At 43.0% G+C, this 16,172-nt stretch overlaps 1 protein-coding gene across 6 annotated transcripts in view; it reads left to right on the forward strand.

The window, feature by feature from the left end:
* Window positions 1-16,172, forward strand: part of CRIM1 (cysteine rich transmembrane BMP regulator 1) — a 194,203-nt gene that overhangs the window by 145,492 nt on the left and 32,539 nt on the right. For 5 of the 6 annotated variants that reach the window (XM_040496503.1, XM_040496502.1, XM_040496500.1 and 2 more), the window contains 4 exons: window positions 4,270-4,426; window positions 7,160-7,281; window positions 8,430-8,639; window positions 12,414-12,629. In XM_040496503.1, the coding sequence (XP_040352437.1) occupies window positions 4,270-4,426; window positions 7,160-7,281; window positions 8,430-8,639; window positions 12,414-12,629 (705 nt within the window). The remainder of the gene's footprint in view (window positions 1-4,269; window positions 4,427-7,159; window positions 7,282-8,429; window positions 8,640-12,413; window positions 12,630-16,172) is intronic. The other variant, XM_040496499.1, reaches the window with a different exon arrangement.

Here is a 16,172-nt window from a genome sequence, read left to right on the forward strand (position 1 = left end):
GACCAGTGCCAAATCAATATTTTCCCCTGTTCATTGCTTTGTTGTTCGTTCATTCTTTTTTCATCTAGCATTTGTTGATGGCCCATCTTATGCCAAGGGATATGAAAAGATAAAAATGGGCCTTAGCCTCGACTAATGTTAGTAATAATGCCAATATGCTGTAACAATAGTGCAACATAACCAAGCATATTATATACATAACCACTTTTCCATTGAAATCAAAACCCGGTGGTAACGAGTCTTCCAAAAAGTTCATGGAAGGTATAGGACCAAATACTGTGTTGTTTGAACACACTACAGCTTTGCTATGTTAACCTGTAACAGATAATATTCTTATAACACTGCTCAACAAAGTCATACATCAAAGGCACACAGAGAATTTAAATGATCCCCGACTCATCTTCTCCTATTCAGAATAAGGACAAGAAATATGGTAGAAAATGTTTAAGTACTATCGCAACAGAAGTTAAAACCAAAATCATTTAGATGTGCTATTAGTAACCTAACACTTATTGGTATAAGCTGTTAATAACATTATTTTTTAACCAAAAATGTCTGTTGCTGTCACATATACACAGTACACTTCAGCTCACTATACGAACTTTATGTAGCAAATGAATTAAATGTCATCCATCTTTTGGCATCTTATTTTCCACGTCTTTACATCAAGTGGTTTTCACTGGATTATTTTTAATTTCTCTTCCAGTTTTAACATTCTGTAATTCTAGGAGTTAATAATGCTTTTATTCAGAAACTGATGCAGACATAGAATATTAGCAACAAGAAAAAGACTTCATATTTTTCACGAAATATATATCTGAATCAAATATCTAAAGGTTGTAGCATTAAATACAGGGAAGCAGTCTCCATGTTTTCATTGTAACTCAGAACCAAAGTAATAACTAAAGACCAAAGTCAAGATTGGCACAACTGTTTGTCGTGTTGCATTTCTTTATTTAATAGTCTCAGGGGCTTCACGGTGCCCTTAACTGGTAGGTTAGTGGGAGTTGGCGGTATCCAGGAGTGTGAAGAGCCGCCACAGAGAAGTGCAGCACAGCCCCAGGGTCATGGTCATGTGGCGCGCTACATGCAGTTACGTGGTTTTCACTTGTGATAAAGAACCGATTCAGTGGTGTCACGTTTCGGCCCTGGGAACAAACAGCGCTTTTTCTCCAGAGTAAACAGAGTTTCCTACGTGGCTGTTATCGACCAGCCGTAATGCACAGGCTCTGTACTTGGCCATCATTTATCACTTTCTCTTCAGGAATCTTCCCCTGTGGATTAGAAAGAATTTTTAGATCATAGTAAAGTCATAATGCTGAAAAATTATGAACATAAAGCCGCCATTCTTTCTTTCATGTTGCCTCAAGTGATGTACCAAAGCTTTTCAAGCAAACTGAACCCTCCCCCCCCACCCATTCATAAATGAGATATTTGTACTTTGTTCTGCTCTTTATGTAAAAGTTTGCTTTGATGGTACCTTTCTAATAAGAAAAGTCCATAATTGATACATGGATCTAGGGCTACCTTACTGTCTTTAATATTCTTTCTTTCTGAGAAGAAGAAATAATAGAAGATGGTATTCTGAGATGGTTACCAAGTGCCGGTATTTTAGGTGACTTTAAATACTAGCAGAGTAAGTTTTTTCGACCTGTTTATTTTTCTCTTAATATGGCAGCCTTGATGAGAGTGGAGGGATAAATAGCAAGAACGTCGATCGATTCATGTTCATTCACTCCATTCTAAATGCCGTCGTAGCACCCAGGCTGTAGAAGTAAGAAAATAGGGCCCCACCCTAGAGCCTCCTTCTGTTAGGGGAACAGAAGCGAGACAGGCCCAGTCTAGAACAGGCCAGTGAGCAGTCCCAAGCCAGGGCGACATTAGAGCATCCTGCCCTAGGTGGCGTAGCCCATCTTCTGTCTGTGAGTTCTCTGTGTGTTTGTGTAAACAGAGCAGCCTTTGTTTGAAATGCTCTTCCATTGCAGAGCAGAGGTAGTTCCAGACTGATGTAGCTTTTATCAGTTAGTTTCAGCTTGGTGAACAACTTTCTTTCAGAGTGAAAGCCAGTCTAGGGTGCCCAGATGCCTCAGTTGGTTAAGCATCCAACTTCAGCTCAGGTCATGAGCTCATAGTTCGTGGGTTTGAGCCCCGCATTGGGCTCTGTGCTGACAGCTCAGAGCCTGGAACCTGCAAAGAGTGAAAACCAGTCTAGATTGAAGTCTATGGAAAAACATCTTTTTTATAGGAGCAGAAAAATATTAAGGCACAAAGATGCACTGAATCCAAAGTTCAAAGGAATTGAATCCCCAGGGATTCTGACTCTGGGACGTTCTCAGAGCGTTTTTAGTTCCTCTGTTTCATGCCAACATAATTTGCTTGGTGTCATGACTTAAAATTTCATGTGATAGAAAAATGGACTCACAACTTCTATTTCATTGTCAGAGAAAGAAATGTGGCTCTGAAGTCTTCTCTCTCCTTCATCATCCCTTAACGATGGAAACAGATGAAAACTGATGACCTTTCAAATCCTATAATTACAAATTTTTAAATGAGCCATTTAGAATTTCACTTTTAAGGATGCAAATTAGTAATCAGTTGCTTCGCAGTATGATACAGACCCACGGGGTTATATTAAATATGTGTAATGAAAGGTTTATGATCAGGACAAAGTAGAAAATTATACCATAAATCACATTTTTCTCCATAAAAGATAGCAAATTAAATATTCGCGTTTTGCCAGCTAAGATTCACAAAAGATTCTATCTTAAAATATTTATGTAAAACATGAACGCATCTCACCTATTAATTGTAGTTCAAGGTTTAATTTTAGATTACAAGATTTGTTTGCAGAGGGTCACATGTTCTGTTTTTCTTAGTAACCTATGCATTATTTACAATATTTATGCTTAAAAGGTGTCCATATAAAATACCTATTCATTTATTATTCCGACAAAAATAGTTTCTGCTTCCCATCTTGCCAGTCCATGCAGAGCAGGAATCAAACATTGCTGTACTTTTTTTTTAAATGTTTATTTATTTATCTGGGGGGGAGGGGGGGAGGAACAGAGAGAGAGAGAGAAAGAAAGAGAATCCCAAGCAGGCTCCACACTGTCAGTGCAGAGCCCCACACGGGGCTCAAACTCATGTACCGCGAGATCATGACCTGAGCTGAAGTCAAGAGTTGGACGCTCAACTGACTGCACCACCCAGGCGCCCCCAAAGTTGCTGTACTTTTGCCATCACTGTCTCAGCCTCTTTAAATTTGGTTGACTTTCAGACTACATTCAATACAAAGAGGCGTCAGGTTGTCTTAGTGCTCCCCCAGGCATGCTTTTCTTACTGGAACATTTTCATTCCCTATATGAAGTCCTATCTCACACCTTTTGAAATCTTTTTAGAAGACTTCTACAAAGCTAATATCTCCACTAGCTTCTTTGGCCAATCTCCATAGTATCTTACCCTCCAAAATAATCTTATAATTAACTGGGGACAGTTAAACATCACTCCAAATTCTGCTAACAGAGGAGAGTTTGAACATTTCAAATAGTGGATAAACATTAATGTAGACATTTTTGCCACATAGACTTTTTAGTGTCCAATTAAGCTTATCCTAATACCTGGATATTTGTCAATGGTAGGGAAAAAATATCTAAATGAAACACTGACTGTTTCACTTTATATCATGTGGTAAGACTGGCTTTTTTTTAAAGAAAGGGTACGAAATCCTTTAGGCTACATGTAATATGCACTATCATGGGATAATATCTAAAACTCATAAGAGAAAACATTTCTTAACGCTCTATGCGTCAAGAAAACACTCTCTGAACATTTAAGAACATGTGTTATTGTGAGCATTTACTAGGAGAAAAATATATAATGAAATTTGGGGTGTAAGTTTCTACTTCTCACCTTTTAACAATACACGGTAAACAGTAGTTTGAGGTAATTCATAATATAAGAACAAATTTCGTGAAAAAAATCACACTCCATTTCACCTGCACCTCAGGCTGTAGTTACCAGCCTGCCCTTCAGCACCAGACCGGAATGCGCTTCAGAAATCTATTATTCAAAGTTGGGCTTCATTTTGTGTATTGCACGGAGTTCTGTTGGGAGAACCATGAAATAGCAGGTCTGTAACCTTTAACCACTTCCTCATGCTGCGGGAGACGTGAGACATTTACACCTGTGGAGCGAGACTGGAAGATTAGGGAAGGTATAGAAGTGTCCGTGTGTCCCGCAACACCTCACGGCCTCTGTGCTTCTTCACAGGGGAAGAGCGGTGCTCGGGGCTCAAGCGAGGGTGTACTCTGGACTGCCCCTTCGGCTTCCTGACTGATGCCCACAGCTGTGAGGTCTGTCAGTGCCGCCCACGCCCCAAGAAGTGCAGACCCATCATCTGTGACAAGTATTGTCCATTTGGATACCTGTAAGTATTTAATTCAGAGGATCTAGTCTTAACTATCTGTAACTTAATGAAACGTCCACACTTACTTTGTTAGCTGTTTCGTGTGTGTGTGTGTGTGTGTGTGTGTGTGTGTGTGTGTGTGTGGATCAGTGATGCTGCGAGTCCAGAATATCTGTGCTTGCTTTGTTATATGAATCGGAGAACAGTAAAAAGGGGCTATAAACACTCAAGTTTTGCTTTTTTATGCAGAGGGACCAGAGCCTTTCTGGCCACTATCCTTTGGGCCTCTTCTCTGAGACTGCCTCATAGCAAGGGCCTTTGGACGCTGCCAGTGGGGAATTGTCATGAGGTCCTAGTATTACACATGCCACAACTTTTCATAACTGCCCCAGTGACTATTTTGTGATAATGTATTTAATGTGCATTTTAAGTTGAGTGGACAGCCGCTCGTTGGCAATATGGAGCATGCTTATTGGCCACGCCTCAGTATTTTATCTTGGTTCTGGTCTGTAGTTCATACTTTTTCTTTAAGGACCAGTACATTTTATGAATTTCTTTAGAGATAAGAACCATGATTTGTATTTTCAAGTATTCTTTGTTGAGTCAAACCCCGTGGAAATCTAGATTATCCCAGGAGATAAAGACACTTCACATTTGTTTAGTGTCTGTATTAGTGTCTCTTTCTGCCCTTATAGCTTTGTTGGTTCCCTAAAAACTTACCTGTCATAATCTTGCTTTATCATTTTTTTCCCTTGGTTCCCTTCCCTGTCTTTCTGCCTTTCCAATTTGGTATATTTGTGTATTGCTAGTAATTATAAGGGACTTAGACCCATCATCTCTTGCCTGGCATTTTAGTTACCATTTTTATTCTTTCTCTTAGAAATTCTGGTTTAGCAGGGTTAGGAGAATTTTAAATCTAATTTTAATCAGATAGTTAAATTAGGAGTGCTCACTATTCTTAGGAAGTCCCCAAATAAATAAACCGTCATTGTTCTTAATCCTAAAATGTGACTGTGATACCAGCACAAGTATAATTATTTCTTAGCTTCACTGCTAATGTAGAATAAAGTGTTATTATCGTAATAGTAACTACAGCCAACCTGCTGCAGTATTATGACAGCTCAGAACCAAGGCTGCATTCAAGTCCAGCCTTCCCCTTGAAGAGAAATCTCTTAGAGGATTGTGGGGTCCACTTCATGTTCCTATCAGTGAGAGCATTCATTGCGGACCAGGTGGACCAGCAGAGACAAATGAGTACTGCCTCAGCTAGAACATGTGTTTCAAGGACACCCTCTGAAGGAGGAACGTTGGCCAGACACCATGTGGGAGCGTTAGGAAGAAGGCGGCCATCAGTGCCCCTTATACATACCTGCTGAGTTGATTGTTACTCTCTGTGTGCAGCCAGGGCTTACGGAAGGATTGGGTGGGTAGATGGACAGATAATAATACATAAAGGAGTGAACAAACAAATCAGATAAAGCCTCAATAGAACTTAAAAAGTGACATGCTGTCTGACGTGAGTATGAATAGTTCATTTAATTCATTGGTCTCATGGTGGCATAAATAAGATCCTAGTGTTCGGTTCTCCTTTCACTTAGCAGATTGTAATTTAATTGTCACGTGGGCAGTGGTATACCGAGGGTTTCCCATGGAGCTGTCTTCTTTTGGAGTTCCTTGATTTATCCAAGATGAAGACAGGAATTTTTTTTCTCTTTTTTCTGTTTTTAGTTGGACACCACTGTTGCCACTTAGGGCTAATGGGGATGAAACCTGAGGGTAAACAGAGTAACTCCTCCTTGTCTGAGGCACATTAAGTCAAGTAGGGCAGAGCCTGCAGAGGAGATGTGGAGCCTAGGAGAAGACTCACTTCTGTGGCTGGTTGGACACAAAGTGAGCTCCTCTGTAATAGACGGTGACATTCTCCTTTCAGAGAAAATAAGGAATGGTTGTTAAGAATTTTTCTTTTCAAAAAACCTCCACTTAAACTGCTGTGATGTATTTCATAAACATATTTATTTATTTCACATCATCTTTCTGATCACAGAATTCAGGCACTCTAGTTTATTAAAGGAAAAAAGATCATTGATGCAGTCTTTTTCCTTTACCTTGCATGCTTCCGTCCTACCCCATGTACGGAGCACTGTTGAGTCGGTATTATTTTCTAATGAGTGAAACAATGAGCGGACACTGATGGCAGGGTTTCTCAAAGCTTTGATTCTTTCTCACTCTTGGCTATAGCAGGGGCAGGTCTGTGGAGCCTTAACATTCTCCTTCTGACTTCCCTAAGTTCAGTGAAGCGCTCATTACTATTTGTACTGGTGTCTGAGATCTCTCAGAGATTGTGGTCCGTGAGAAAGGCCTACTCTGACAAACGAAGGACTCTTGCCCCAGTGCTGGCCTCTAGTAGTGCCCAACAATATATCCTTCACCATCCTGTTCATGGCATTATGCATCTGTCTTTTTCATATCATGGTACTCCTTTTCCTAATTAAAACAACAGTCATGTCATTGGGGTTCTGATGGTCACATCCCAGAAGCACATTAGTACTTGGGCAATTCTAAACCTTGGCCATGGGTGGGTGGCGGTCACGGCCACAGAGAGCCAATTACACATCACTCCACGAGTTTTGGAGAGCGTAAGTCAAGTCATTCTGCTTCATAGCAGTATCACTTCAGTGACCCTTGATCGGAGCATTTGGGCATCATTTGAGACTTTTGGATTTTCTGACCTCTGACAAAATTTTAATTACCCAGGAAGAATAAGCACGGCTGTGACATCTGTCGCTGTAAGAAATGCCCAGAGCTCCCATGCAGTAAAATCTGCCCCTTGGGTTTCCAGCAGGACAGTCATGGCTGTCTTATCTGCAAGTGCAGAGGTAAGTGCGATCGCATGACCCTCCTTCCCCCCGCCCCCCAGAGCAGACAGGACTCAGAAACAAAGAACAGGAGGACATGATGTAAATGGAACAGTTTCAGTGATGATGGTCTACTCAGATACAAATGTCACTTGTCCATGGGACCATCCCTTTTCCTCATGTCTCATTGGAATAAGAGCTCAGAATAGAATTTAAACATCTAATAGCCAAGCATATTGTACCAAATTAGTGACTTCTCAGCTCTTCAGTTTCACTCATCTTAGGAACGTTAGCCTAAAGCACCTTTGTCTTGACCTCCATAGAGGCTGCCTCTGTCCAGGAGTGGCTTGATAGAGTTGATGCAGCAAAGAGCCCTTTTCAGAGCCCATGCGGGTGGGTGTGGCTAAGCAGCCTGCTTGTGTGTTTTCTGGTAACACAGTTTGCGATGACAGTTTAAACTCGTGCTGAATAAGCACATGCCAGCCTACACCTCTAGATAGGCATGAAGCCTGGGTATACCTTTTCCCTGAGACTTCCCATTTCCGGGATGTCCCTGAAGCCACGTGAACATGCACGCTGACCGCCACTTTTGCCCATAGCCCAGCACCCACTCTGGTATGTTTTAGTTGTCTGCGTGATCCACATACTCAGCAGTAAAAGATCCCTAAGTTTGTTGTGTGTTTTTTTTTTCAAAGTTAGACAGTTACCACCTTAACAGTGTTCTTAAGGGATCAGAGTAAACAGAAATCTAGTCACTGCTTCAATTGTTCCATTGAACAAAAATCTGTTAGTTTCAAGAGGCCCAGGATTTCCCCATTGGGTGACTTCTAGAGAGGCTATTCGGCATGTATGGAACATAATATACCATTTTCTGTGAAATCAGTGCTCGTTTACTGCATAAAACATGAGCAAGTAGGAATGAAAGGAGTAAAAATAACTAATCCCGCCAATAGAGAAACATATTTGCCAGTTTTTTTCCTGTTTTTCTTTTTTTTTCCAAGTTGAGAGCGTATTGACTTACATTCTTTTCATGAGCCTTTCCCGTGTCGTGAGCTGTCCTTTGTACACGTGACTTTTGGTGGCTGGGTAGCATTACCTGGGAGGACACTGCAGGCTGTTTCTCCTGTGCCGTAGCTGCTGCTTGACCAGGCTGCCTTCTGTCTGTCCAGAGGTCCCTGCTTCAGCCGGGCCACCTGTCCTGTCAGGCACATGTCTGTCCATGGATGGCCATCATCATAAAAATGAGGAAAGCTGGCATGACGGGTGCCGGGAATGCTACTGTCACAATGGACGGGAAATGTGTGCTCTGATCACCTGCCCGGTGCCTGCCTGTGGCAACCCCACCATTCATCCGGGACAGTGCTGCCCGTCATGTTCAGGTAAACGCTGGCTGCCATCTTGTGCGCTCCCTCAGCAAAATGACTTCTGCCTTGCAGGGCCTCATCGCATCTTTGAGTGTGGGGGGTCTTGCCGGGGATGACCCCCCAGAGCACTTTTCAGCTCTCTGTGGCTTTTGTCAACAACGGCCACAAAATCAGCCAGGTGTTAGCAATGATTAGCCAGAGACCAGAGAAAAAGCAAAAGCCCTAAAACTACTGTCCTCCTTTTTTAATGGTTTACTCAATTACATTGGTCTTTGAACTGTATTTTTTTTTTAAAAGGTTTGCAGACCTGATGTCCTTTAAAGTCCAGCTCTCCATTTTATGGATAGTGTATTGAGGCTGAGTGCTTTAGTTAATTGGAGGGGATTGATGTTAACTTCATTCCATTAAAGCGTATTATTTATAAAGGACTATTTGAGAGGGAGAGGATTAGCGAAGTCTGTGGCTATTGCCCTTTTCTAAATGAATGGCTATGTGGTACTGTTGCCAAATGGAGATATTTAGAGTGACCACACATCCAAAACATTTAAAATCATAATGCTGGTAATCACGAGAAGTTGCTAGAAGAACAGGCCAGATTATATAACTCATGGGCGTCTGAATTATGGCTGTCAATAACAGTAATTACTACCATAATAGCGCATCTAGTGCCTTTCATCCAAAGAGCTCAACGTAGTTTTATATTTATTATTTCTTTCTCAGTACAGGCCACTTTGAGTTAGGGGAAAATGCACTCAGGCAGTTTTTCATTTGAAAAACAGACGCAGAAATACTAACTCTCTTACCCGAAGTAAAATAGAGTGTCAGAAGGCCACGGAGAAATGAAGTCTCCCGATTCTTGCATCTGATGTCATTTAATGTTGGAATGTGTGTCCTGTCAGATTTCAGAGTCGGGATACCTTCTCGTCCGGTCCATCCCATCCCTCCCTGTGGAGGGACCCACCTATGCCGTGGATGCAGTCAGGAGTCAGGAACCGGAGACCTGTCTTTCTCCAGCAGGACAGGCACGGCCTGAGGTGGGGGGCGGGGGCAGGGGGAGGGGTGGCAGCTTCGCCTGCCATGGCAGGGGAGTCCCTATTAGCTCTGAGCTTCTAGGCCCCTCGGTAACTAAGGTATCAGAGTGACAGGCAGCTCCACACCCCTGTAGAGAACAAGATTGTCTTGTCCTCATATGAGTCTTAGGTGTTCTATATCGAAAGTTTCCTTTTTCATGTGTTTTGCTAGTTAAATATGAAAAACCACCAGTATCCATTCAAACAGAAGGTCAATGTGCAGTGTAATGAGACAACTCTGTTGACCCTTTGGGGAAGAAAAAAATCATTTGTTCCAATGAAGACCCAGTGCCTTAATTTTATTTATTTATTTTTTTTAATGTTTATTTATTTTTGAGAGAGACATACACAGAGTGTGAGTGGGAGAGGGTCAGAGAGAGAGAGAGACACAGAATCTGAAGTGGGCTCCAGGCTCTGAGCTGTCAGCACAGAGCCCAATACGGGGCTCAAACTCACTAACAGTGAGATCAGACCGGAGCCAAAGTCGGACACTTAACAGGCTGAGCCACCCAGGCTCCCCACATCCCCCCCACCCCCACCGTGCCTTAATTTTAGGCATCAGTGTATGGAATATGGACCACACACCTGCGTCTTTGCCCCACTTGTACTCCGTGAAGAAGTGAGCCAGAGGGCTTCAAATGCGAAGACATTAGTAAGAATAGACCATTGATTTAAGAACTGAAAGTCAGTGGAACTAAAATGAGTTTTCTCTGTTACAGAGATAGCGAAAACTCTTCTATAAACACACACAGAGTAATTGACGTATCATTGTGGGTTGCAAATGTCTAGATATACATGCATAAAAACATGCGTGTATGTGGGTATGTAGGTATATTTTTCTCCAAATATCTTAAGTGGGCTACCACTTCTGGACTCTGCTGATGAGAGACCCCAGAAGTATTGCATTCGGGAACCCCTGTTTTAAATATGTTCTCCCATTCAAGGATCAGCTGTTTTCCTTTCGGGGGTAGCTACTAAACTGTCCTGCTAGAAGATTCACCAGACGATACTGTTTCTCAGGTTTTTTTCTCCTTCTCTCCCTCTGCCTCTTCATTTGTCTCTTGTCCCCATCTCTGCCGCCACTCACATGTTCTCCTTGAGGCATGGAGTATGGCAGAGAAGCTGGCAAGACATCTGCAAACGTGCCTTGCTTTCTTCCAACCACTTCCTTCTGCATCAGCGTTGAGAAGGGCAGTGATTGGCAAGCCTCTCTAAGTCATTTTGGAAAGGAAAAGGCAGTAAGGGAAAGGCAGTCATGCTTTTCCAGCATTAGCTTATTGCCACTCTTTGGGAAAGTTTTTGTCTCCTCTGGAAACCATCTCGTCCCCCCTCACTTGCGTTCTAGTTACTATCCTCTCCACTTGTCTCATCACTGGAGAGTTTGGTCTGGTGGCTTATGAATGTAAGCATTGGCTAGTGTGTCATTTCTCCCTAATCGGTCCACTCGGGCAAAGCTCCAGTCTTTCCTAGTGCCCCTGAGACAAAGCTGTGTTCGTAGTTACCATCTTAGCTGGGAATCTGCCCACAGCACTGTATCTCATCAGAGTTGTGGACTCTCACGCTGACCATCACTTTGAAAGTAACAGCATGGGAGCTCTTCAGAGATTCCAGCTCTGAGCATCTCTGCACAGACAGGGGAGCTGTCCTGGGGCCCAGTTTCCACTGAGCTCCAAGCATGAGCTAGCCATGGTGTCTCCAGACTGCTTCTCGGCAGGGTTCACCACTGTCAACACCTTCTTGAAACCCTTGTTGTATTTGGATGACACAAGTTTGGTTAATGTCCTCATACTTCTCATCTCCCTCAGCACAACTTCAGGGCAACTCCCAGTACTGCTGCAGACCTTTTCAACATTGAGTTCCCTCTCTGTCATTATCATCTCACCAAGACACCAAAATCGCCTCTCTTCTGGGGCAAGAAATCATAGTTATCATCAGTTTCTGGGCATTTACCTCTCTTGATGATGACATTGCCAAGCAAATGTTTAGTCTCAGGTGAGGGTTTCCAGACTGTTGATTCTGAAAGAGCATTCCTGCTCCGTTTGCTGCCAGCTAGTCTAGGGGTGTGGCCTGCTCGACAGCAGGATGTATTTCCAAGCATAAACGTACGCAGGATCATAGAGATAATGAAGTGGATGGGGCACAGACCGGGTTGGAAGTTGTGTTTAATCTGGAGGCATATCCATGATCCAAACAAACATAGTTGGGGTGCAAATTCCCTGTCTGCCCTGAATACCTTGAGTCCTCTGCTCCTCATATGTAACATAGGATCCCAGTACCTACTTCACAAGGTTGGTGGGAGGAATAAATGAACCAACACACATAAAACAGCATGGAAATTGGGCCACAGTAAGCTTTCAGTAAATGAGAGCTTGTTATTCTAGACACTTCCTGTACATTCAGAGATCCCTTAAGAGGCCCTGTTCTCTTCTTGACAGGAAGAGTCCCTCTTGAGGTGATTTAATTCCCTTACTGAATTCTGTCATTACCATTGACACACTGGAACCACTTGAACCTCTCTTCTGGAAACCAGCTCTTTCACCGTCCCCTTCTATTCCTGTGCATGGAATACTTCTTCACCGTCGTCTCGCTGAGAACAGAGTGAGATACTCTACCGCCATTTCTCTGTCCCTTCGAGCAGATAACACCAGCTTCTCCAAGGGTTGGCAAGACCGCAGTTGAGTAAATTCTTGTGTCTTGATTTTTTTTTGTCATTTCCCAGATGACTTTGTGGTGCAAAAGCCAGAGCTCAGCACCCCCTCCATTTGCCACGCCCCCGGAGGAGAGTACTTTGTGGAAGGAGAAACCTGGAACATCGACTCCTGTACGCAGTGCACCTGCCACAGCGGGCGGGTGCTGTGTGAGACAGAGGTGTGCCCACCACTGCTCTGCCAGAACCCCTCGCGCACCCAGGACTCCTGCTGCCCGCAGTGTACAGGTAACTGCGCCGTGCCTTGGGACGTGCTCGCTGGGGAAGCCTGCGGCTTGGGCTCTGTCACTCCGCAGAGCCAGCAGGCCGGGCTGAGCCTCACGTGGCAGCATGCCAAGCCCGGGAGCCAGTCACCCAGGCCGGAGCAGCTGGCAGCCTGCTTCCTAAATTCATTCCCCTCTATCAGCCACATATATTTATGTAATTAATATGCCTTGCATTTGAGGTGACTTTGAGGGGGAAAAGAGACTGTTTCTCTCTGCCATTCTTGTCTCTTAACCCTACATCTCAGACTCGGGAGACAGCCCTGCTGCAGCAAATTATTCCAGCTGATTTTGCTAATGTGGAAAGTCATCTTTGTCCTTAACAAATGTGAAGAGCAGTTATTGATAAATAATGTAAATAAAATTCTTTGTACGGAAGGGTGGTGGAGATACTTGTGGAATGTTAAACAGAGAATTGATAAAATATGCATCATGTTCACCCCCTCAAATCTGCAGTGACAAATAAATTACGATCCAAAAGTATTAACTTGACTAGCACTGCACGTGCACAGAGAGTAGTGTTTTTACTGCTCAGGTAACCTGCCTTTGCTTGTAAATTCATGGTCATGATTCAAAGATACAAACGTGATGAAATTTTGTCAAGATTTTAAACGTAAGTTACTGGTTTTATGACTAAAGTAGCACTCGTAGTTAACACCGGAGTATATTCCTTTTTCCCAGAAGGTAATTTGTATATATAACATCGCCAAGTGGACAGCACAGCTACTTTTATTTTGTTGTTGCTTAGCTTTTGGTCTCTTCCATTTAAATCAATAACCATTTGCCTTCTAAATGTATATTCTTAAGAGTAGTTTTACTCAGTAAAACATAAACCCATGTGTTTCATTACTTTCTTTTTTCATTTTTTTTTAATGTCTATTCATTTTAGAAAGAGAGCACGCATGCACAAGCGGGGGAGGGGCAGAGAGAGAGGGAGACACAGAATCCGAATCAGGCTCCAGGCTCCGAGCTGCCAGCACAGAGGCTGATGTGGGACTCGAACTCACAAACCATGAGACCGTGACTTGAGCCAAAGTTGGACACTTACCCGACTGAGCCACTCAGGCGCCCCTCATTACTTTTTTGTTTTTTAATCACTATTTTATTCATGTTCAAACCCTTATAATGTTTTTCGGTTCAGTTCCTAAGGGGAATAGACACCCCTGTGCACTGGCTTTGCGTTTATTAACTTACACCTGGGTGGCTTGTCTTTTCTTAACCTACAACCTGAGAGAGAGTTCAGTGATAGCTTTCCTCTTAAACATTAGGATTTATTGCTTTATATATCAGTATTCCAAACATTCCTCTTATATTTGAATAAGAGCATTTCTGGAGTGCTATTATTTTAAAATAAGTCACCTGACCCATAATTGATCTTCCTGAACTTTCCATTCATTGTTATGTTGCAGCAATTTTAAAGACTCTTAAAATGCAAAACATCATTTTCTTCACAGTGAATTTTAACAGTAGTGTTGATAAAGGGTGTATTTCACATCTGGTAAAAGACCATCTCTAATCTTAGGATGTTTGCCTCCTAACGTAGTCCAGAAAGGAGACATATGTACAATTAGAAGAGTTGTGTCCCTCCTGATGATTGTTTCCCCTAGGGTGCCCTGTTATGCCTTCTGTCCTTCCACTTTCCCCCTCCTCTAGCCTGGGTTTAGAGCAAGGTCTGGAAACAGAAATGGGTTCACCAAGATCGAGCATCCTTGCAGGTGGCGAATCTTCGCCAAAGTAAGAAAGAGAATGGAATAACACTTCTTTCTTTTTAAAGGTTTATTAAATTCTCTTTCATCCTTTACTGTTTAGAGTTCGAAAGTAGCATAGCACAGAAGAGAGAGGGAGGTAGAATAGAAATAAAAGGAATGGATGAGCGCCAACCAAGGAATTGGTAAAAACGAAGTTTAGGAGTCAGTATTTGGAATCAAAAGTATAAAGATGGGGTCTCTGGAGCAGGAGGAAAATAGGAAGAGAGGCCCAAAGAAGGAAGATACCATGGGCAAGATTCCCAGATGACCTGGTCAGCTAGGGTTTGGTTAGGGGTCTCCTGCCGGGGGAAGGAGCCCCCAGAATCTGCATCTCCGCCCTGGCTCCTGTTCCAGCACTGACAGCAGCTACCAGTGTCCCCCAGGGTCTTCTCTAGGCCTCAACAAGAGGCCTCCAGACTCTAGAGTATTCATTTCACTTGGTACTTCTTAGCTCCATCACTGCTGTCCCTGGCCTCTTCTAAATTTTTAGACATGAGGGTGGATACTGCTTGCAAGAGCTAAGCTGTCATAACCCAGAGGACCCTCAGGGCAAAATTATCCCTGGAAATGGATGACCCTGAAAAGGTCACTGAGAAGGGAGTCCCAAACCCCCCATTTTTAACCCATATGGAATTCATCTATGGAACCAGCCCTAAAGTTGGACCGAGAGCACATTTGGAGCAGTGGAACCAATGTCTCTTTTTCACTTGGGAATACCTTTGGGACTGGCAGTAGGAGATATGGTTCCATCACTTCCAGGAGAGGGCATGGCACCCATTCCATTTTTTGTTTTGTTTTGTTTTGTTGCCCAAAACAAAGCAACTGCCTTGCTCCTCAGAGAGGCTCTTGTCAAATCAAACTTGTTGACTGTAGGACGTATTCGTGAGATGGATGGAAGGAGAATGTGACATTTAGAGCTTCTACATCACTGTGATAACTGCCTATCTTAGTTAGTTCTGTTTTGTGACTGAAAATAGCAGACTTCGTGAGACTGATTCCAAGAGGAGGATATGATCATTCTTTTGACCATGTGGCCACTGAGAAAATGTAGATGTTTGCCGGGTAGGACATCGTGGCTTCTTCCAAGCTCTTGACTGGTGAAGGTGGTTGCAAGTGCTTTCTCTTAGCAGCATTGTCACATTTCTGAACTAGGAACCTCACTATCCTGTTTTTCTTTGTTCTACCCCAGTCAGGTTTCTGCTTGAGGTTACAGCTTTTCTTGTGATTTCAATGGATGCCAAGACCCAAAGAGATAACTGGGTTTTCTGGTAACATTCTTTTCTGTTTCAAGTTTGACCTGAGAACCCTCTGGTCAAAGTCTTTAACAAAGGCACAGACGACTTGCAGATGATGTGGGTGCCTCCTTATTGAGTAATTTAGATTTCCCATTATCTCTTAGCCATTAACGTGAATGCCTGAACATTGGGATGTTACAAATGGGTGTTTTGAAGGTGCAGTGAAAGTCTGTTTGGATATCGATTGGTTAAGACTGCACATAGCTGCACGTAAGAGGAGAAACCCAGCTACATTTTTTAGACAGATAGAAGTTTCTTTTACATACATTACAAGAAGTGCGGAGGCAGGTGTTTATCAGCATTGATCATTGTCTTAGATACGTAGAGGTCCGTCTCCTACAGATACGATAAGGATATTACAGCTACAGACAACACACTCATATTCCAGGAGGGAGGAATGTGAGAGTTGCACCACATCTGCGCTTTATTAGGAAAGCGGAAGCTTTCCCAGAAATCCCTCCATTA

The sequence above is a fragment of the Herpailurus yagouaroundi genome, unplaced genomic scaffold (assembly GCF_014898765.1).
Source record: "Herpailurus yagouaroundi ecotype Mexico unplaced genomic scaffold, PumYag 188, whole genome shotgun sequence".
Lineage (NCBI taxonomy): Eukaryota > Metazoa > Chordata > Mammalia > Carnivora > Felidae > Herpailurus > Herpailurus yagouaroundi.